The following is a 23,714-nucleotide window of genomic DNA, read 5'->3' on the forward strand; positions in this document are numbered from 1 at the left end:
GCCTTTAATGGCATTTTCCTTTTGGCGACTTGTAAGTTGCAAGCTGCTAGAAAGTGATATACCAGAACTAGAATGGCTTTTAAAAAGGAGAATTAAATGTTAAAGTTTATAGTTCTGAGCAAGTGAAAGTGCCCAAAATCAGGCACCAACAAGAGGTCACTTTCACTCAAGAAAGGCCAAGGGGTCTGGCACACCCATGTCCACTAGGTAGTCGCATGGCTGGCATCTGTGGGTGCCTTGCTCCTGTGCTCCGTTGCTTTCATCGCTGTTTCTATGGGGGATCCTCACTTTGCTTCTCTGTGCTGGCTTTCATCTCTTGGCTTCCCTTGGCCCTCTCCACGTTCTGGCTTGCTTAACTTCTCATGGAGACTTCTGCTGGGCTCCAAGCATCTCCAAACATTCGTGTCTCTGTTCTTCAAGTGTTGGGATCTGTGTTGGCTCTGCTCTGAAGTTTCTATAGGCTCTGTGAATTCTGAGGAATCTACAAAATGTTTCTTCTTTTAATGACTCTAGTAAAGTAATCCAGTCCCTAATGGAATGGGTGGAGTCCATCTCCATTTAATCCGAGGTGACTTCCACAAATGGGTATGTCACATATTCCTGGACACAATCTTATCAAAGTTCCAAACTGTGGTGTTGAATCAGGATAAAAAAACAGCTGCTCTCACCAGACAGGATCAGGATTAAAACATGGCTTTTCAGGGCTGCATAACACTTTCAGACAGACACATCTCCAACCCCAAGCTGGATCAAGCTAAACAAGGAGAACACAGGATTTTAGGCAACATTCCTTGACTCTGTTCCATGTACCCTCAGATTTGGAGTCTTCCTTTACATGGTGAAACATCCCTTAGCTAAGGGAATTAACATATGAACCAGCAACTGCATTCCTGGGCAAAGATCACAAAGAATTGAAGCTAGGTATTCAAGAATAACTTGTACATGACTGTTCATAGCAGCACTACTCATAATAGCCAAACAGTAGAAACAACACAGATGTCCATCAACAGAAGAATAGACAAACACAATGTTAACTATTCATGCAATGGAATATTATTCAGCCATGAAAAAGGATGAAGTACTGATACAATGTGGATGAACATTGAATACATTATGCTAAGTGAGAGTAGTCAGTCACCAAAGTCACACACGGTGTGATTTCATTTATGTGAAATACCCAAAATAAGCAAATACAAGTAGACAGATATCAGATTAGTGGAGGTAGGATTGGGGAGTAACTGCTTATTGGAAATGGATTTCCTGTTCAGGTGATGAAAATATTCTGAAACTGGACAACGGTGATGGCCACACAATACTGGTATGCGCTGAATGTCACTAATGGCAAATTTTCTGTTTTGCATGTTTAAACACACATGTACAAGATCAATTAAAAATAAAACGTGGGTGGGCCACAGTGGCTCAGCAGGCAAGAATGCTTGCCTGCCATGCCAGAGGACCCGGGTTCGATTTCCGGTGCCTGCCCATGTAAAAAAAAAAAAAAATAAATAAATAAATAAAAATAATAAAACATAAAAAAATCAACAGTTGTCATATTCACCACTGTCTTCCTTTCCCTCTAATCATACTCTCATTCCCAGCCTCTTTATGCTGGGTGTGACCACATGAATGAATGTTGGTGAGTTAATTGTGACCCAGCCCCACAGTCACATTGGAGAGAATGTTGAGGATGGAAAAGCCATAAACTAGAAATAAACAGTTTCCTGAACATATATAGAAAACTTGAAAAGAAAAAACATTAATGAGAAAGGACTTGTCACAAGACAACAAACAAACAAACGAAGAACAAGGTTTAGGAGGGACAATGTGGCTAATTTACTGCAGCTGACCAGCACCTACCATGGTATCTAATATATTTAAGATACAGCGTTAATGAGTGTCTTTCTTAGATTCTCATCTCAGTAGAACGCTAAAATGTTCAGCACATTACTGCTGACATCTGACTGCCAACTTCATTGTTGGCCCCAGGAGTGGATTGGATTCTGGATTTTATTGCTGATGAGAGACTTGTAGAAAAGAGGCCAACGGGAGGCTTCAGACAGTATTTATCTATGCATGGGTCTGATATTTCCCCATGTTTGCATGTGGCAGGAAGTGAGGGACCATCCATTCATGAATGCACCAATACTGACCTGAAGTATCTAGGAGATATGTTCGGAGGAGAACTATTTTAAAAGTCAGGACTCCCTGCTAGTAGTGCCTGAGTTACCTCAGAGTAAAGGTAAGTTCAATTGTACTCTCAGGCTGGGGTCATCTGAGTCATCCTATCACATCTTCATGCACTGTGATAGATAATTAAATAGAAAATCAGGATACAAAATAATACTTATAGTATCAGTGTTTCTTTAGATTGTATTCTTAAAACAGTCCTGATAGGTAGAGGATAGCCAATATGTAACAAACATGTTTAGGGCTAAGAAGCCAGGGTCACATGCAGGGAAAAGAAGGGAACATAGAAAAAAGTCTCAGGGGGTTACCTTCAATGCAAGAAGAATGCAGCTTCTTAGAGGTGTGAAGACCTGTTGCACCTACTTTAAGTCAGAAAAAGTAGAAATATGGGAAGAGTGGAGCAAGAATTGAATAGTAAAAGCTCAGGGTTCTCTTGATCAATAAATCATAACTTTCTCTAGACAGGAGAGTTAAATGCACATTATTTTAGTGAAATTTATTACAACTTAAGATTTAATATAAACTTCAGATGACATGAGGTGTACCTTTCTGAAAAATAAAAGAGCTATCTTTTAATCCTTTTAATGTAATGATTCCAGTTAACAGGAAATCATTTAGATTCATGTCAGAAGAACAAGATTGATTATCAAACCATGTAAAAATAGCTGGCATAAAAAATGGAGTTCTTTTGAGAAAATTGAGAGCTATGTTCTTAGCTGCTATGTTAAAACAGCAGAATTTTTTTTCCTCGGTAATAGCTTCTATTACACAATCCCTTTTTGTAACGGAGGAGGGCTAGTTTGAAACTGTTACCTACCCCAGAAAAGCCATGTTCTTGAAATCCAGTCTTGTGAGGACAGACTTATTGTTGGGTCAGACTTTTCCAGTAGGTTGTGTCCATGGACTGTGACCCGACCCGTTCACGGTGGCTCTTAATCTGCTCCCTGGTCCTTTAAGAGGGAGCATTTTGGAGCAAGCACAGAGGCTTGGATACAAAAGACACCCTGGGAGATTACAAGAGATGAAATCCAGTGTTTGCTCTGGAGAACCTGAGAGAGGACCAGCAGATGCTTAGAGTGTGAAATGTCCCAGAGATGCTTGGAGAAAACCCACAGGACACACAGAGGAAACCAGTCAAATCAGAAGCTGAAATCAATGACCCAGGAACAAGGAACAGCAGAGGCCAGACAGGGCCTTCCCAGCTGAGAAGGGAGTGACATATGACAGGAGACTTTCTTCAGAGCCCAGGTATCATCTTGATGCCTTAATTCGGACATTTTATGGCCTTAGCACTGTACAAATCTAATCCATTTCTGGTGTTTTGCAAACAGAAACAGGAGGGATGTGGAGATGAGAAGGTGAGCAGCCCAAAGAGGAAAGGAAATAAGGATAATTCCTGAGCTAACAGTGGTACTACAGAAGAAATATATTAAGAGCACGTTACCATTATTAAATCCTTTAATCCATGAACATGGAATGATTTCCAATTTATTTTATTCTTCTTTAATCTCTTTTAGCAATATTTCATAGTATTTGAAGGACAAGTCTTTTACATCTATGATGGTTAATTCATGAGTCACCTTGGCTACATCATGGACAAACAAGCACCGGCCTGACTGCTACTGTGAGGGTATTTAAGTCATTATCAACTGATCACAGCTATGGGTGATAACATCTAGAATGAACAAAGAGGAATACCTGTGGCAATGGGAGAAGTCCATTCCAATCAGCTGAGGGGCTTAACAGGAGAACTGATGATTTCAGCAATCCAAAAGGAGCCAGCTTCTCTGGAGGAATTCATCAAAGCCTTTGCCAGAGTCCCAACTTGTGTCCTGCCCTGTGGAATTTGGATTGTCTGTCTCCCCAGTCATGTGAGCTTATTTTAACAATAAAAACCTGTAACTTCTCTTTCTGTGAAGAATTTTGACCAATACAGCCTCCTTGGTTAAATGTATTTCTAGATATTTATTCCTTATGGTGCTGCTGCAAATGGAATAGTTTTTCTTATTTCTGTTTCAAACTGCGTGTGTAGGGCAGGCCAAGGTGGCTCAGCAGGCAGAGTTCACAGTCATGCCCGAGACTGTGTTTGATTCCCAGTGCCTGCTGAGGCAAAAAAAAAAAAATTGTTTGTGCATAGTAAAAGAGGTAATGCTGTACAATGATGCAATATTCAACAATTTTGCTGAATTCATTTAATACCTCTAGAAGCTTTCTTGTGCGTTCTTTGAAATGTTCCGATTTTAAATTAGATCTTTTGACAACAAAGATACTATTGTCTGAAAGAGATTACTTTCAGTTAATCATATTAGAATTTACCAAAATCTATTGTTTTATGCTGAGTGGTGATCTCCCCAAATCTGCTGAATGATAGTTTCTTCCATGTATCTTTTCCCATCTAAACAGAATTTGACTCATAATGATGCCACACACTAATCAGGATGCAGTCTAAGACTGCATGCTGTGCTGGTTTGAAAGGATTTACGTACCCTAGAAAAACCATGTTTTAATTCTAATCAGTCTTGTGGGAGCAATGGTTTCTTCTAATCCCTATTCAGTACTATGGGTTATCTTCACAGAGATGTGACTCATTCAACAGTGGGTATTAAACTTGATTAGACGGAGATGTGTCTCCACCCATTCTATGAGTCTTGATTAGTTACTGGGATTCTAAAAAGAGGAGAAATGTTTGGAGAGAATGCCTTTGGAGAACTTCAAGAAAGCCACAGCAGAGCCGAGCAGAGCCAGGAGGCCGAGGGAACCACAGAATTCACCAGCCAGTGACCTTTGGAGATTCTGAGGAAGCAGAGAAGGACGACAACACCACAGAACCACAAAGCAGGGAGTCCATCAGCCAGCGACTTTTGGAGATGAAGAAAGAAAACATCTCTCCGGGAGCTTCATGAAGCAGGAAGCCTGGAGAGAAAGCAAGCAGACTTGCCAGGTTCGCATGTGCCCTTCCAGCTGAGAGAGAAACCCTTAACCTCATCGACCTTCTTAAACCAAGGTATCTTTCCCTGGGTGCCTGACATTGACATTTCTATAGACTTGCCTGAACTGGGACATTTCCATGGCCTCAAAACTGTAAACTTGCAACTTATTAAATTCTCCTTTTTAAAAGCCATTCCATTTCTGGTATATTGCATTCTAGCAGCTAGCAAACTAGAACACATGTCAATGAGCCTGAGTCTAGGATGCACTAATGTGTCCTCATTGTCTTCTTTTATCAGGGGTGCACCACTAGCTGGCCTTTCTTCTCCTTAGGCCGGCCGTCTAGAAGACTATACAAATGAGAAGGCAGGTGTAAAATTTTATTCAACTTTGTGTCCCTGGTACCTAACACCACACCTAATGTGTAGTACATACAAGGAGCTCAAACACTCTTTATAGAGTGAACAATGGTAAACTGATAAAAATGCTACCAATAATTTCTAGGTAAATTTGAGAGTTAAATAAACACTGAATTGAAACCATCATAGAAAATAAAAGGACATAACAATCTAATTTTTAAATTTTATGATATATCATTCAATTTTATGCTTAAAGTATGTGGAACAGAGAGTAAAGAAGTGAAAATATTCAGGGTCCGGTCACACATGTGAGGCTTCCTCTCACTTCCTTGGGTCTCTCCCACACTCTCCAGGGCCCACAGTTTAGAAGCAGAGTAAACTTCCCTTGGCTCACTCAGTTCTTCAATGGCACATGAAGTATCGCTCATACTGCATGCACCAAGCTGAGGACTGGGTCCAGACCTTGGGCTCTTCGCCACGGAGCTCTTCTTTCTATAGCTCAGCTATGCCCTGGGGGATCAGATTCAAATACCTACTCATGATGCCCATCATAGTATGACTGGTGCTGGGGATTCCCACTCCCTCTTCATTCAGGAGCTTTGCCTGGGTTTATTTGTGACCAAAGGCTTTTGTCAATCTTTGTATTAAGAAAGTGTATGAAGCAAGAAAATTGTTTTCTTCAAATGGTATTTATTTCCTGTAACTTAAAAATTAACAGTAGAGTCTTGTACAAAATATATTAAACACATGTTTAATGGACAATAAATACTTAAATACTGTGAACTACATTAAAATATCAATAATTTAAATAGGTAAATAAAAATAATAAAATTTTGTTCAGTTATAGCAAATAGAAGATGCATTTCTCTGTTCTAAATGGCTATTAACTCCATAAAATTTGCCATGATCTATTTTTAATGTGGCATAAAAATAGTGATGATGATTGCACTCTCAATCTTGGAAAGAGTAAATGAGTTGACCAGATGAACTATTTTGAGAATCACATGTCTATTCTTTCCGTTCTTTGAGCTTCTTAATGAAGAGAAAGCACATTCTGATTTCAACCCAGACCACCTTCAAGGCACAGAGCTATTGCTTCTTTTTCAGATGTATCCTGACTCCTTGGAAGTGCCTCCTCACAGTCAGTCTGGAGTTCTCGCTTTCCAGGGGTGTCTGATCTACCTTCATTTCCTTCTCCAATCATGTCTCCAGATCATCCACATGCTGATGAAGTCAAAAGAGGAATGTGTCCAGCAGGGTCTCATCCCAGGCCACAGAGGAACCACTTGTGATGAGGAGGTTGAAGATTTGGTAACAGCTCAAGCAAGACAATGGTGGTAGCTCCTTCTCAAACCGGATCCCATCCATGAGTATGTGAGGGGACAGGAAGTCATTCCTGTTCATTCGACATGACAGGAGCGAGATTCTCTCCATTTGACTCACCAGTGTGAAGGGTTCCCAATGGCCATGACTTCCAGGCAGGACACAGGCCAGACAACAGGTGGGGAAGGGGCAGAGCCTCAGCGGAGCCATCAGCACAGAGCCTGGGAGGGCCCCAGGGGAGCTGGTGACTCTGCAGAGCTGCCTGGAGAGGAAATTTTGCCTCAGCACATTGTGGGGACACTTGGTGCTCACAGCACACAAACCATCATTTTCTGGGAATTACCGTTTTACTCCTTTTGTTTCCCTTTCTACTTTTGTGTATGTGTGCATGTGAAGTCAATTAAAAAATGAACATCTATTGACATGGGTACCTGACGGGAGACTCAAAATCAAGAACTTGCAGTGCAATATCCATCACAGCTTTTAAATCTATTTCTTCTCACCTGTTTGTTCCTGGGAAGAAGAGCCTAGACAATGTCATGGAGGGGAATTGTTGGGACTGAAATGGTTACCCAGAGCTCATCATAGCATCCCCTTGTGCTGGTTTGAAAGGATGCATGTGCCCTTAAAAAGCCACATTTTAATCAAACTCCCATTTTGCAAAATGGCAGAATAATCCCTATTCAATACTGTATGTTTGAATCTGTAATTATATCATCTCCCTGGAGATGTCTCCCAATCGAGAGTGGTTGCTAAACTGGATTAGGGAAGATGTGTCTCCACCCATTTGGGTGGGTCTTGACTGGGATTTTGGAGACCTATAAAAGAGGAACCATTTTGGAGGATGAGAGATTCAGAGAGAGCAGAGATTGCTGCAGCACCACGAAGCTGAGAGTCCATCACCCAGTGCTTTGGAGATTAAGAAGGGAAACATCTCTCAGGGAGCTTCATGAAATAGGAAGCCAGGAGAAGAAGCTAGCAGATGGCGCCGTGTTTGCCATGTGCCCTTCCAGCTGAGAGAGAAGCCCTGTACTTTCTCACTTGTAAGAGAAACCCTGAACTTCATGAGCCTTCTTGAACCAAGGTATCTTTCCCTGGATGCCTTTGATTGGACATTTCTATAGACTTTCTTTAATTGGGACATTTTCTAGGCTTTAGAACTATAAACTAGAACCTTATTAAATTCCCCTTTTTATAGTTGTTCTGTTTCTGGTATATTGCATTCTGGCAGCTAGCAAACTAGAACACCTCTCACTGCGTCTGTAAAGATTCTTCTGTACTGCAAATATTAATGGCCAAATTGTATTGTATACAAGCTCTCAGCAAAGTATTTCACGAACACAACTTCATTGAATACCCACAGTTTCCCTTTGAGATATAATCATAAGAGTTATTTCTATTTTACAGATGGAGAAACAGAAAATTCTGAAAGGGTACTGAGCTAGACAAAAGTTATGATTTATTCTGTAATTGTTGGCTAAACCCAACACGGTCCTCCCTCTGCTTTAAGTCTGTAGCCTTAAGCCTTTAACTGCTCTCTGCACACTGGTAATGAAGTCATCACCCTAGCTAGCTGTTTGACTTCTGCCCACTCACTGGAATGTGAGCTCCCTGGGGGCAATAACACTGTCCCTAGATTCTAGAGCAGTGTCTGTCACAGGAGCAGACAGAGGAATCTCTGCCCCACAAGAGTACAAAAGGAATAAATATTCCAAAGAGTGGGTAACCTAGCATTAAAGAACTCTGTTGGAACTAAAATGGACACTTTAACCTTGAGGTTAATTTCTGAGCATATCTCATGTGGGGAAGGGAGATTCAGAGATCCAGTTGAGCCCAACTACTAGCACCATTTCTTTGAAAGACAGGACTGGAAATGAGTAGGTGTTAACTGACCTCTATTCTATTCAAAATGATTCTGGTCTATCTGGAAAGAGGGAATGCAGCTTCCAGTGAAAAATGGGAATTGGAGGGTAAGAACATGTTAGTGTTTGTATATGGCAGGGAAAATGTCTTATTCAGAGCAGACTTTGCCTCTCATGGTTGTGACCATAAACTCCTGGGCTGGACAACCAGGTTCAGGTCACAGCTATAGATTGTCCTGGCTGTGTGACCATTGTCACCTTTCTCCTATTGCACAGAAATGACCAACATTTTCACTACATCAGGATGCCCTGAAGATGGCTGTTATGATATTTATAACAACATCTGGAACAAAGTAAGCACAAGACCTGTTAGCCACACCCATAATTGAGAAAAGCAACACAGCCAGCTATGGAAGCCAGACGAATGTTTCCCCAAGATGATCTGCATCCATTCTTTTAATTCTCAGTGAAAAAAAAGCAAGTTTTATTAATAATTTCATCTTTGTATGAACTTGAATATGTGTATGAAAGTAATGCCCTGTCTAAATGAATAACATCAATTACCTCCTGAAATAACTAACCTCTCTCACATTAATTAAATGGTCATTCCGTGTGTAAGCCACTGTCTATTGAATATCAGCTGCTGTGACTAAATGTGTGGAGTTGGATCATCTTTGTGGTCAGTGGAAAAATAAAACAGAGAGGAGAGAGAGGAGGAAGGAAGTGAGGCATGGAGAGAGGGAGGAAAGGAAAGAGAACAAGAAAGATGTAGAAGGGGGGTGTGCATGTTTGAATCTGTGGTGGACCTCAGGAAAGTTATGTCCTTTAATCCTCACTCAGTCTTGCTGAGTGAGAGCATTTTGGTTGTTCCCATGGAGATGTGACCCACCCAATTTTGGGTGGTAACTTTTGATTAGATGATTTCCATGGAGATGGGTCTCCACCCATTGAAGGTGGAGTTGCTTGCTGGAATCCTTTAAAAGAAGAAACATTTTGGAGAATGTTTTGTAGAGCCATGAGAAAGCCAGCAGATGCTGCCATGTTTGCCATGTGCCCTTCCAGCTGAGAGAGAAACATTAACTTCTTTGGCCTTCTTGAACCAAGGTATCTTTCCCTGGATGCCTTTGATTGGACATTTCTAAAGACTTGCTTTAATTGGGACATTTTCTTGGCCTTAGAATGTAAACTAGCAACTTATTAAATTCCCCTTTTTAAAAGCCATTCAGTTTCTGGTATATTGCATTCCAGCAGCTAGCAAACTAGAACAGATTTTGGTACCAGGAGTGGGGTGCTGCTGTGGTTTGCAAATATCAAACATGTTGAAGGGCTTTTTAAATGTCCAACGGGAAAAATTCTGGAGGAGTTGTGAGGAGCTTGATAGAGACGACCTAGAATGCTTTGAAGAGACTGTTGGTAGAAAAATGGACTCTAAAGCTACCTGTGATGAAGCTCTAGACAGAAATGAGGCAGGTATTATTGCAACCTGGAAGGATGGAGAGCCTTGTTTTTAAATGGATGATAATCTGGCAAAATTGACTAGTATCTTTGGCTGAAAGGCAAATTTTAGAAGTCATGAACTTGGATATTTAGCAGAAGAGATTTCCAAATTAAATGTGGAAAGCACAGCCTGTTTTCTCATTGCAACTTATAATGAAATGTGACAGGAGAGAGATAAGCTGAGAATTGAACTCTTGGGTACAAAGAAACAAGAAATAGGAGTTCTGGAAAATTCTGGGCCTCCAGAAAGAGAGACCCCAGAGAATAGTGCCCCATGTGAGGATTTAACCAAATGTGAAACCAGCCAGCCATTTCAGAGAAAGCCAGGATCGGACATGGAATTATCCAGGAAGGATGTGTGAAAACTCCTTATGTCTGAATGGCATGATCCGAGGCTACTACATAGAAAGCCAACAAGAGCGTTGTGGGATCTATATAAAGAGAACCACTGCCAGTTGGGACTGAGAGGCACAGAGAAGGGATACATTGGAGAAAAAACAACTTCAGAGGCAAAGCCATAGAGGCTGGGGTCTGAAGTCAAGAAGCCCTGGGCCAAGAGAGCTGACCCACCCAAGCATATGGAGAGAGTGAGTTTGCCCCAAAGGCAGAGGATGGGTCTTCCACTTTGTCACAGTGGAAGAGTCATGCCACCTCAGGCTTTGGAGAGGGTGAAGTACATTCCTTGAAGTTTGGGGAGACCCTGGCTGCAACCACATGGAGGGGTTGAGTGTGTGCCCCAGAGAAGGCAGGGAGCCCGGGTGCCCCTCCGATGCTTGGAGAGGGTGGAGCTGATAAAAAGGTGGTCTCCCCAAAGTTCCCCAAGGCTGTATTCAGAGAGAGGCAAGCCATTGCATAGGCCCTTGGAAAGGGTGGGACTGCCACTTTCTAAAGCCTCAAAGATAAATGACTCTCAGACTTTGAAATCGAATGGACTTTGCCCTGCAAGTTTTCAAAATTGCTTGAGTCTTGTGACCCGTGTTCCTTCCTCCTTATGGAGATGGGTATATTTATCCTATGAATGTTCCTCTTTTGTGTGTTGGCAGCAAGTAACTTGTTCTGAGTTTTATAGGTCAGGAGCCAGAAGAGAACTTTGCCTTAGGACAGACCATGCCTGTAACTAACTTTGATGAGATTTTATACTGTTTCTAAATTTGTATTGTATTTGTATGATTACTGAAATGATTTAAGGTTTTCTAATACTGTTATGGAATGAATGTATTTTGCATTTGGAAAGAGCATGTCTTTTGGGGTCCAAAGGGTGGAATGTGCCGGTTTGAATATGTGCTGGACCCCAGAAAAGCCATGTGTTTTAATCCTCATTCAATCTTGCTGCTGAGAGCATTTTAGTTTTTCCCATGGAGATGTGACCCACCCAATTGTGGGTGGTAACTTTTGATTAATGATTTCCATGGAGGTGTATCTCCACCCATTGAAGGTGGAGTTGCTTGCTGGGATCCTTTAAAAGAGGAAACATTTTGGAGAGAGTCCCTTTTATAGAACCACGAGAAAGCTAGCAGATGCTGCCATGTTCACCATGTGCCCTTCCAGCTGAGAGAGAAACATGTACTTCATCGGCCTTCTTGAACCAAGGTATCTTTCCCTGGATGCCTCTGTTTGGACATTTCTAAAGACTTGTTTTAATTGGGACATTTTCTTGGCCTTAGAATTGATAAAAAGCAACTTATTAAATTTCCCTTTTTAAAAGTCATTCTGTTTCTGGTATATTGCATTCTGGCAGCTAGTAAACTAGAGCAAGGGGCATGATGAAGACAGAGAAAAGAACTTGGAGGAAAGTAAGTAAGAAAAAAATTCCCTGATGTCTCAAAGCTGAAAACTAGCCTTTTAAGCAACAGCCTGTTCTAAAGTTCCAGCCGCCCTCCTTCTGGAGCTATCTGCAGTTTCAACAATCTCATCCACCTGCTGCATTGAAACCTATCATTGTATATAACACCCCAGAATTGTAGTGGTTTTATTAGCTGTGTCATGTTGTCTTTTCAGGAAGGGAAATGTCAGAGCCTTGACATGGGAAAGCAGGAGACCCTCCTTACCAGCATGAATCAGGGAAAGCTCCTATGGGCTGAAAAAGTCTATGGAGCCCTTTCATTTAAGGAGATTACCAAGTGCCTGGTATTGAGGACAGGGCAGATCTATGCGCATAAAAGACATATCTTTCATACCTGATTAGCATAGCAACACTTCCATGAAGGATATCTAGTGGGGGAGAAAGAAAACTTAAAAAGAAGCCTAAGAATGATTTCCTCGAGGTTCTTCTTAACACATGGAAAAACAGATCCAGAAAGCTCTATCAATTGGAAATTGATGTTTATTAAAATGTAAGCATCCATTGGAGTGGGAATTCTAATATTGTAGTGTGTAAGCTGAACTCTCAATGTAAGAAAACAGAAAGAATTACAACTGATACATCTTCTCAGGCCCCTGAGGAGACACGAAATTGCAAAATGGGGAATAGAAATCTCTGGGTGAAATTCAGAAAATGAAATTTCATGTCTTCAGTATTTAAATGGCACACATGGAAGAAGGTCCTCAGAGAACCTGGTTCGAAGCTCACGGTCCCCCATCTCAACCAGAAGAGGGTCTCCTTGGAACTCACCAATGACTTTTTCAGTCCCTTCACTGATGGTGTTGGTGATGATCTTCTCCAGCCCCATCAGCTCCTTCAGCTGTGACCTGCCTCAGAGCCTTGATGTGGGAAAGCAGGAGACCCTCACAGTGTTGGGACAAATGGGGAAGATCTCCCTTCTCTCCTGCCTGAAGGACAGGACTGACTTCAGATTCCCCCAGGAGATGGTGGAGGCCAGCCGGGTCCAGAAGGCCCAGGCCCTGTCTGTCGTCCACAAGATGCTCCAGCAGATCTTCAACCTCTTCCACACAGAGGCCTCCTCTGCTGTTTGGAACACGACCCTCCTGGAACAACTCCTCTCAGGACTTCACCGCCAGCTGGAGGACCTTGAGACCTGTTTGCTGCAGGAGATGGGAGGAGAAGGATCTCTCCTGGGAATGAAGGACCCCACACTGGCCATGAGGAGATACTTCCAGAGGATCCACCTCTATCTACAAGAGAAGAAAAACAGTGACTGTGCCTGGGAGGTTGTCAGAGTGGAAATCAGGAGATGGTTTCTCTTCATTCATGTGCTCACAGGAAAACTCAGGAAGTAGGAAGGAAACTGATTCCCAGAGATGATCATCTATGCTCCAACTTAATTTTCCAGTCATTTCAAAAGCCATTATTTTTTGCTTCATTTTTGAAATAATTTGATTTATATTTAGCATATTTCATCAGTATTATTGACATATATATGACCAAACATTTTCAGAACCTGATGAAATTTATTTCATGCCCCATAACCGAACTTTATTTCATAAAATTTGTATTTATTTATTTAAGCACTTCAATTAATTGATAAATTTTATAGTTTTTGTATTTATATGTTCTAGTTTGCATAAAAGTTTTCACATTTGCTTTGTAATAAATACATTACAAACTGTTTTAGTAGTTTATAAATCACAATTAGATTCTTTTTAAGACATTTCTGTGCTTTGAAGAAAAATAAGCTTTCCCTTAAATGCTAATTCTGCAAACTGAATAGCAAAAAAAGTGTGTAGTGCATTCATTCATTCATTCATTCATTTAATAACCATGGGCATAGAGCCTTGAACTCAAGACTGTAGACTTGTCCACCCTTTCCCATATGGCTAATATTTCCTTTGTGGAAGAAAGATTGGTTACCAGCATGATGCAGAAGAGAAAATGTAAAGACAAAACCAATTGATGGTGCATACATTGTAACTATTATTCGTCTGTCATCTACAAAGGTTCTTATTACCAAGTCTTTATAACAGTATCATGCAATTCTATCATAAGTAACCAAAAGGACCTTGACCTTTTCACTCAGAGGGCAATAACAAAAGTCTCATTGGGTTCCTAAATCCAGGGCTGTGCTGGTTTGAGAAGTTTACATACCCTAGAAAAGCCATGTTTTAATCCTGATCCAATCTTGTGGTAGCAGCCACTTCTTTTAATTCCTATTCAGCACTGTATCTTGGTAACTTGATTAGATTAGCTCCACAGAGATGTGCCTCACCCAATGGTGGGAATTTACTTTGATTAGATGGAGATGGGGATACGTAACTATTTTTTGAATGATTTATAAATATTTTAAAGAGGTTGTATTTCCTGTTTTAACGTATACTACCCCAGAGTCCTTGCCACTACTTTACTACTTAAATAGTCTCCCAATTATTTTTATCCTTCTTAGTTTTTGTGCTAGTTGGAAAGGATGTATGTCCCCTAGAAAAGCCATGTTTTAATCAAAATCCCATTTCATAAAGGCAATAATCCCTATTCAATATTGTATGTTTGAAACTGTAATCGGGTCATCTCCCTGGAGATGTGATTTAATCAAGGGTGGTTGTTAAGCTGGATTAGGTGTTGACATGTCTCCACCCACTTGGGTGGGTCTTGATAAGTTTCTGGAGTCCTATAAAGGAGGAAACACTTTGAAGAATGAAGGAGATTCGGAGAGAGCAGAGAATGCTGCAGCACCACCAAGCAGAGAGTGTACGAGCCAGTGACTCTTCCTAGAAAAAGACCTTAAATCAGCTGTCTTAAATATGTTCAAATAGCTAAAGGAAACAATGTCTAAATATCTAAAGGAAAGTATGAGAAAAATCCCCCCACATGGAGAATACCAATAAAGAGATAGAATTCTGAAGAGAACCATATAGAATTGAAGAATGGAAAAGTATAACAGTTAAAATGAAAAATTCACTAGAGGAATTCAACAGCGAAATTGAGAAAAAGTCAGAAAATTTGGAGATAAGCCCATCAAAATTATGCAGTCTGATGAGCAGAAAGATATATGAATGAAAAAATATAAACAGAATCTTGTTAACATCAGAAAACAGGGTCTTTTTTTTTTGTATGCTGTATGGGGAGTCACATTTCATTGTTTTTTCATCTGATTATCTTGCTATTGCAGAACCATGTGTTGAATTTTTGTTTGTTTGCTTATTTGCTTGTTTGTTTGTTTTGTGAAATGCATGGGTCAGGAATTGCACCCAGGTCTCCCGCATGGCAGGTGTGAATTCTACCACTGAACTACCCTTGCACTCCCAGAAAACGTGGTTTTAAGTATTTTAATAAATCCACCTCAGCTCTCTTTTGGTTACTATTTGCATAGAATAGCCTTTCTTTCTTCTAACTCTCAACCTATTTGTATCTTTGGGTAAAGGTTTCCAGATAGTGGTTGGATTGTTGGATCAGTTTTTGTTGTTGTTTTCTTTGCATTCATTCTTCCAACCCTGTCTTCCAATTGAAACAGTTATTTTCCTTATATTGATGGTAATTACTGATAAAGAAGGATTTACCTCTTCTGTATTGCTATTTGCTTTCTATATGTCATATCTTTTTTATTTTTCAATTCCTATAATACTGCCCTCTTTTGTGGTTAATTTATTTTTCTAGTGAACAGTTTTGGTTCACTTTTCATTTTATGGTTTGCATACATTTTTTCTTTCATATTGAGATATTATTAGTTGTTCTGAAGATAAACACACAGACATTGTGAACAACTTGTGCACAATTATTAATGCATGTACCAAAAATCAAAAAAGCCATGTAGCTGTAATTCTTTCCAAAGTTATTCCAGTGACTTTCCAGGTTGAAATTTGGTGCCGAGTCCAGCTTAAGCAACTGTTCAAACAGGGTCAGAGCGGGCAGTGGGAGATGGAGAAAAAACACAACACAGAGTATAAGAGAAAGCGGGGCAAGGTGCTTCATTGCCTGACTGAGCTCAGTGACAGTGACCCCGAGAAGCCAGCGCAAGTTCACTTTACACTGTTTAACAGAAGTCTAGATAAGGCAGTGCAGTACATGAGGAGGTGCTTGGTGTAATGAATAGGGATACAGAATTTTCTAGAGAACAGAGTAAACATTAATCAGCTTGCTTGGAATTGCGGAGGAGGAACTTTCTCACAGTAAGACTGGATCAGATAAGGCGCAGCCCAGGCCGGACCTCATCCCACTGGAGACCAAGGGGCTGGACCTCCAAGGTTACTCTGATGTGGCCTTGCCAGTAGTCAGAGGCCTGCTTCATGGAAAACCTGACATGGGCCCCAGCAATTTGAAGGCAAGTTTTCCCTAAGAAGATTATCCAAGTACACCTGTGTTCAAATGTTGATAATCTGTTACATTGTACAAATTCTAGTATTTCACAATTTAACATGCATACCATCACATTTCCAGTCTTTCCCAGCATATAACAAAGCTATTAGGAAAACTAGGCTACCACAACTAAGGATGTTACAGCATGCACACTGTTCTGACAGGGAGAGCCAAGATTAAGGAGCAGTTTTAAGAAACAATTCTACAAAAAAAACCATGGGAATAGAAGTAATTTACAATGTCCAACATATACTAAATGCATGGTTGCGACTCCAAATCATCATTTAGTATGCATTGCATTATAAGGTATAAAATGGCCACCCCCCGCCCCCCGCCATGGAACGTTAAGTTGACATTGTTCTTAACAGTGGATGGCTAAGGCAGTGGAATCTGAGTCTAGGATTCTTCATGACCATCTTGTCAATGATGTACAAAGATCATGTAAAGGACGGGGAAAAAGACACATACACAGGCTCATTTTGTTTGAGCCTGTAAAATCCCGTTGGAATTCCCATGGGGCCAGTGCTTTTCTCTTACCATTATGCTCACTGCTGAGGCATCTTTTGCTTTTCCTGTGCAGCCCAGATCCCAAATGTAACTAATTTGTTGAATACTTATTTACATCCTCGTCCTTTGCAGTAGATAAGTTCCAGGTCAGCAAGTGCTTATCTCTTTCTCTAGGTTTTCTCTCAAGGTCATTGAATGAATGAAAGAATGAATGAATCCATTGCACTACATAGTTTCCTATTTAGTTTGCAGAATTAGCACCTTGGGGAAGTCCTTTATTTATTTATTTATTTTTAATTTAATTTTTTTTTTTTTTTTGCATTGGCAGGCACCGGAAATCGAACCTGGTTCTCTTGCATGGGAGGTGAAAACTATGCCCCTGAGGCACCCTCAAATCACTCAGAAGTCCTTTATTTTATTTTTTTTACATGGGCAGGCACCAGGAATCAAACCCAGGTCCTCCAGCATGGCAGGAAAGCATTCTTGCCTGCTGAGCCACCATGGCCCGCCCAGAAGTCCTTTATTTTTAAACAATAAAAATGTCTTAAAGCACATTTAATAACAATTTACTAACCTTCTAAAACAGTAAGTAATGTATTTATTGCAAAGCAAAGGTGAACATAAATTTATGTAAAATAGAACATATAAATTAAAAACCAGAAAAATTGTAAATTATTTGAAATTCTTAAATAAATAAATTATATTTTATGAAATAAAGTTTGGGTACAAGGCTTAGTTACAGTTCACCAGATTCCGAAAACATTTAGGCATACATATGCCTAATGGTACTGATAAATATTGGCTAATTTTGAATCCAATTGTTTTATAGCTGAAGCAAAATATATTGGCTTTGAAATGACTAGAACATAAGTCTGAGCTTGGATGTTCATTTTTGGGAATCAGTTTCCTTTCTACATCCTGAGTTTCCTTGTGAGCACATGAATGAAGAGAAGCCATCTCCTGATTTCCACTCTGACAACCTCCCAGGCACAGTGACTGTTTTTCTTCTCTTGCAGATAGAGATGGATTCTCTGAAAGTATCTCCTCACAGCCAGTGTGGGGTCCCTCATTCCCAGGAGAGATTCTTCTCCTCCCATCTCCTGCAGCAAACAGGTCTCAAGGTCCTCCAGCTGGCGGTGAAGTCCTGAGAGGAGCTGTTCCAGGAGGGTCGTGTTCCAAACAGCAGAAGAGGCCTCTGTGTGGAAGAGGTTGAAGATCTGCTGGAGCATCTCGTGGAGGACAGACAGGGCCTGGGCCTTCTGGACCCGGCTGGCCTCCACCATCTCCTGGGGGAATCTGAAGTCAGTCCTGTCCTTCAGGCAGGAGACAAGGGAGATCTTCCCCATTTGTCCCAACACTGTGAGGGTCTCCTGCTTTCCCACGTCAAGGCTCTGAGGCAGGTCACAGCTGAAGGAGCTGATGGGGCTGGAGAAGATCATCACCAACACCAGCAGTGAAGGGACTGAAAACGCCATTGGTGAGTTCCAAGGAGACCCTCTTCTGGTTGAGATGGGGGACCGTGAGCTTCGAACCAGGTTCTCTCAGGACCTTCTTCCATGTGTGCCATTTAAATACTGAAGACAAGAAATTTCATTTTCTGAATTTCCCCCAGATCCCCCATTTTGGAATTTCCCCTCTCCTCAGGGGCCTGAGAAAATGTATCTATTGCTTTTCTTTGTTTTCTTAAATTGAGAGTTCAGTTTACCCATTAAAATATTAGAAGTCCCAATCCAATGGGATGTTTATCTTAATAAACATCAATTTCTAATTGATAGAGCTGTCTGAATTCTTGATTCCATATGTTCAGAACAACTTTGAAGAAATTGTTCCAAGGCTTCTTCTTAAATCTTCTTTTACACTCTAGACATCCTCCATGGAAATGTTGATATACTAATTAGTTATGAAGGATATATCTTTTATGTGCATAGATCTACTTCTGTTTTCTGTCATATCCTCAATATCAAGCACAAGATAATCTAAAAGAAAAGGGCTCCTTATGTTTCCTTCAACCCATAGGTGCTTTCACCTGGTTCTTGCTGATACGGTTGATAAAAAGTTGTAGATCTCAGAACAAGAAGCAAACTTGGGTCATACTTATCCTCACTTTCTAGCTGGAGTATCTTTGCCCACACTTTCAGACGATAATGAAAACACGCAAAGGGGAGTAAGATGTATGTGTGTGTGTGTGTGTTTGCGTTTATGCACAGTTATGTGGTTTGATAAGATGGGAAGAGTTCTATGATTAGATTGGATGATTGTGTCTCATTCCAAAAACATATACTCAAGTGCACCATGATTATTATGTCTTTCAAAGCATCCCCTCAGCTCACCTGTATTTCCACAAATGCAGTACACCCTCTCCTCATAGCCTAGTCTTTAAATATTTAGTTTAGTGTTCTTACAACACCTACAAATTTCTTAGAATCGTCCCTTGTAATTAAGGAATACGTCAGCACACCTTTCCTAGAATCCTTTCAGTAATCCTGTATTTTGTGATGGTAGGTGTGGGGAGTAGAATTTCTGTGCATATGAGCCTATAATATTTAATCTCCCAAGTTCCCCCCTCTTAATTCAAGCATCACTATATAGTTTGGTATGTATGTGAATGGCCCAGAATAGTCAGTAGTGACATTTTCTTTTCTTCAGGTGTAAAATAAGTCAAATAGACTCCTCTCATCATAAGAGGAAGAGTTCTCCATCATTATTAAATCTATATATCTTAAATAGATTTATGATACGCAGTTTTTCAAATTTGGTATTTTTGTTCTATTTATTGAGATAAGTACTGAACTGCCCATCATTGCACTGAGCCCAGACTATACTAAGATGTCTAATCTGCCCTCAAAATGAGTAAGGTGTAACTATTAGTAATGTCAAAACATGCAAGCAGGTAGAATATGTGCACTCGGTTTTTTTTGTTGTTGTTTCGTGGCAGAGACATCCAGCCCAGTCCATTATATTAGCACTATCAAAAGAATGACTAAGTGATCCATTTATTCTTTCAGATTTCATGCATCATTAAACATTGTTTCCTTTTCTTTGGTATTTGTCTTTGCATTGATTAAAACTTCTCTTAAAGCCCCTCTAATGTTTCTAATTTTACTTTGACGTTTGTTGCAGACATGGGAAGAGAAAATGTAATGAAGAAAAACTAACTTATTCTCCACATGATTTCAAAACAGCAGAATTTTCGGCTCACTTTCAATATTCCTAGAAAGTACAAGAAAGCAGTCATTGAAAGTAACACACATAGGCAAAAGGAAAGTAAATGATGAAAGTTACAGAAGAGGAAGTGACATCTCCTCTCCTGAAATGACAAAATGACACAGCTAATTACACCACAATGAATTAGGGGATTATGCACAACGACAGGTTTCAATGCAGCAGGTGGCTGAGAGTGTTGAAGCTGCAGGTGGCTCCAGAAGGAGGGTGGCTGGATCTTTAAAAAATGCTGCTGCTTAAATGGTTAGTTTTCAGCTTTAAAGTTCAGGGAATTTTTTTCTTACTTAATTTCTTCCCAGTTCTTTTCTCTCTCTTCTCATCTTCCTTCTCCTCACCACCCTCTCTCTCACTCCTTCTCTCTCCCTCCCTCTCTCCCTCCCTCTCTCTCTCTCTCTCTCTCTCTCTCTCTCTCTCTCTCTCTCTCTCTGCTTTATTTTTCTACTGCCGACAAAAATGATCCAACTCCACGGATTTAGTCACACCAACTGACATTGAACAGAGTGGCTTGTAAACTGAAATCCATTTAATTAATTCCAAGAGATGTTACGTATCTCAGGAGCTAATAGATGTTATTCATTTGGACAGGGCATTACTTCCATACACACCTTCAAGTTCACACAAAGATGAAATTAGAAATAAAACTTGTTTTTTGGTTTTCTTTTTTTTTGAGCTGAGAATTAAAGGGGCAGATCATCCTGGGAAGCATCCATCCAGCTTCCATAGCTGGCTGGTTGCTTATCTCCATTACGGGCGTGGCTAACAGGGCTCGTGCCTACTTTTTTCCAGATGCTGCTATAAATTCATCACAACAACCATCTTCAGGGCATCCTGACATAGTGAGAATGATGGTCATTTCCGTGTAACAGGAGTGAGGTGGCAAAGGTCTCACAGCCAGGATGAACTAGAGCTGTGACCTGAACCCGGGCTGCCTAGCTCAGGAGTTTGCTGCCGCAACCATAAGAGGCAAAGACTACTGAATAAGATATTTCCCTGCCATATATAAACACTGACAACTTCTTATCCACTAATTCCCATTTTTTCTATTTACTGGAAGCATCATTCCCTCTTTCTAGATAGACCAGAATACTTAAGGTAGAATAGAGCTCACTTAACACCTACTGATTTCCAATTCTGTCTTTCAAAGAAGGAATGCTACTTTTGGGGCTTAAATGGATCTTTGAAACTGCCTTTTCCCACATGAGATATTTTCAGAAATTAACAAGAAGTTTCAAAATGTCCATTTTATATTTATTTTTATTAATAAATTGTTTTCAGAATCCTTCATATTTCCAACAGAGTTCTTTAATGCTATGTTATGAATTTTTTTGGAATATTTACTCCTTTTTGTACTTGCTGTGGGGCAGAGACTCTTCTGTCTGCTCCTGTGACAGACACTGCTCTAGAATCTAGGGACAGTGTTACTGCCCTCAGGGAGCTCACAGTCCAGTGAGAGATCAGAAGTCAATCAACTAGTTAGGGTGATGACTTCATTACCAGTGTGCAGAGAGCAGCTAAAGGCTTAAGGCTAAAGAGTTAAGGTGGGGGGAGGATCGTGTAGGGTTCACCACCAATTATGAATAAATCATGACATTTGTCTAGGTCAATACCCTCTCAGAATTTTCTGTTTCTCTACCTGTAACATATAAATGACTCTGATATCTTTATCTCAAAGGGAAACTGTGATGATTCAATGAATTTATGTGAAAAACTTTGCTGAGAGCCTGTGTATAATGAAATATGGCCATTACTATTAGTATTATAAAAGAAATCTTTACAGATGCAATGAGGAGACGTCATGAAAAGCTCTGGGTAACACTGCAGTTCCCACAAACCCCCTTCTATAAGATTGCCTGGACTTTTCTTCTCTGTAACAATCAAGAAGATGTGAAAAAATATTTAAAGCAGTGGCGGGTTCTGCACTGGCACTTCTTGGTTTTGAGTCCCCCATCAGGTACATATGTCAAGAATGTTCATTTTTTTAGTTGAATTCACACCCACCCCCCACCCCCCTGCACACAAAAGAGTAGAAAGGGAAACTAAAGAATAAAATGGAAAACCCAGAAAATGAAATTTTGTGTGCTGTGAGCATCAAATGTCCCCACAAAGTGCTGAGGTGAGACTCCCTCTCTAGGCAGCTCTGCAGAGTTACCAGCTCCCCAGGGGCGCCCCTAGGCTCTGTGCTGATGGCTCTGCTGAGACTCTGCCCCTTCCCCATGTGCTGCCCTGCTGGAAGCCATGGCTGTTGGGAACCCTTCACAGTGATGAGTCAAATGCAGAGAAGCTCCCTCCTGTCATGTCTGAAGGACAAGAATTGCTCCTGATTTCTTTTCATACTGGTGATGGGACCCAGTTGAGAAGAAGCTACCACCCCTCTCCTGCATGTACTTCTTCAACAAACTTCAACTTTTTCATCATAAGTGGTTCTTTTGTGTCCTGGGATGAGACCTTGCTGAACACATTTCTGTTTGGATTTCATCAGCACCTGGATGTCCTGGAGACATGTTTGGTGAAGGAAATGAAGGAAGATCAGACAGCCCTGGGAAGTGAGAATTCCAGACTGGGTGTGAGGAGGCATTTCCAAGGAATCAAGAGGTATCTGAAAGAGAAGCAGTACAGTTTCTTGGGAGTTGGTTCATGTTAAAATCAGAAGATGCTTTCTTTTCATTAACAAGCTCTGTTAATTAATAACAGAAACCTCTGTATTAATGGATATGTTGATTCCCAAAAAGTTCATCTGGTAAACCACTTTGCTCTTTCCAAGCCTGAGAGTGCAAACTGCATCGCTGTTTTTATGTCTGATTGAAAATAAATCACGGCACTTTTGATGGATTCATAAACCATTAAAAACAAAGAAATGCATTTTCCATTTGCTGTAACCGAACAAAATTTTATTATTTTTATTTACGTATTCATTGATATATTTGTGCTGTTCTCAAAATTTAAGTATTTATCTTCCAATAAAAATGTTTAATGTTATATTTTAGACAAGACTCTACTGCCAATTTTTGAGCTATGGGAAATAAGTGCCATTTGAAGAAATTTTTTTGCTTCATACCCTTTGTTAATATAAAGATTGACCAAAACCTTGCTCACAAAATAAACCCAGGCAAAGCACCTGAATGAAGAGAGAGTAGGAATCCCCAGCACCAGTCATACTATGATGGGCATCATGAGTAGGTATTTGAATCTGATTCCCCAGGACATAACTGAGCTGTAGAAAGAAGAGCTCCATGGAGAAGAGCCCAAGGTCTGGACCCCGTCCTCTGCTTTGTGCCTGCAACATGAGTGATACTTCATGTGCAATTGAAGAACTGAGTGAGCCAAGGGAAGTTTACTCTACTTCTAAACTGTGGCCCCTGGAGAGTGTGGGAGAGACCCAAGGAAGTGAGAGGGAGCCTCACATGACCAGACCCTGAATATTTTCACGTCTTTATTCTGTATTCTAAATATTTCAAGCATAAAATTGAGTGATATATCCTATAATAAAAAATTAGATTATAATGTGTTTTATTTTCTACGATGGTTTTATATTCAGTATTTATTTGACTCTCAAATTTACCTAGAAATTATTGGTGGCATTTCTACCATTTTACTAGTTTTCACCTTATAAAGAGTGTTCGAGCTCCTTCTATATACTACATACTA

At 40.4% G+C, this 23,714-nt stretch overlaps 2 protein-coding genes, 1 long non-coding RNA gene and 1 pseudogene across 3 annotated transcripts; 2 read left to right on the top strand and 2 right to left on the bottom strand.

Moving 5' to 3' along the window:
- The first annotated feature begins 1,686 nt into the window (after positions 1-1,686).
- On the top strand, positions 1,687-21,083 carry LOC143673490 (uncharacterized). Its single transcript, XR_013170403.1, has 3 exons — positions 1,687-2,239; positions 3,705-4,058; positions 20,856-21,083. It is a non-coding gene; the product is annotated as an uncharacterized LOC143673490 (long non-coding RNA).
- LOC143674888 (interferon alpha-2-like) lies at positions 6,483-7,272 on the bottom strand (annotated as a pseudogene).
- LOC143673489 (interferon omega-1-like) lies at positions 12,770-13,333 on the top strand. The gene has a single exon (XM_077148038.1). The coding sequence runs from the start codon at positions 12,770-12,772 to the stop codon at positions 13,331-13,333; it is 564 nt and encodes a 187-aa protein (XP_077004153.1).
- On the bottom strand, positions 17,759-18,322 carry LOC143674956 (interferon omega-1-like). Its single transcript, XM_077151390.1, has one exon. The coding sequence runs from the start codon at positions 18,320-18,322 to the stop codon at positions 17,759-17,761; it is 564 nt and encodes a 187-aa protein (XP_077007505.1).
- Positions 21,084-23,714: the final 2,631 nt, after the last annotated feature.

This window comes from Tamandua tetradactyla, chromosome 2 (assembly GCF_023851605.1).
Source record: "Tamandua tetradactyla isolate mTamTet1 chromosome 2, mTamTet1.pri, whole genome shotgun sequence".
Classification (NCBI taxonomy): Eukaryota; Metazoa; Chordata; class Mammalia; order Pilosa; family Myrmecophagidae; genus Tamandua; species Tamandua tetradactyla.

Bases quoted from the DNA above. Each gene is read 5' to 3' on its own strand.
- LOC143673489 (XM_077148038.1), top strand. From the start codon at position 12,770: ATGACTTTTTCAGTCCCTTCACTGATGGTGTTGGTGATGATCTTCTCC.
- LOC143674956 (XM_077151390.1), bottom strand. From the start codon at position 18,322: ATGGCGTTTTCAGTCCCTTCACTGCTGGTGTTGGTGATGATCTTCTCC.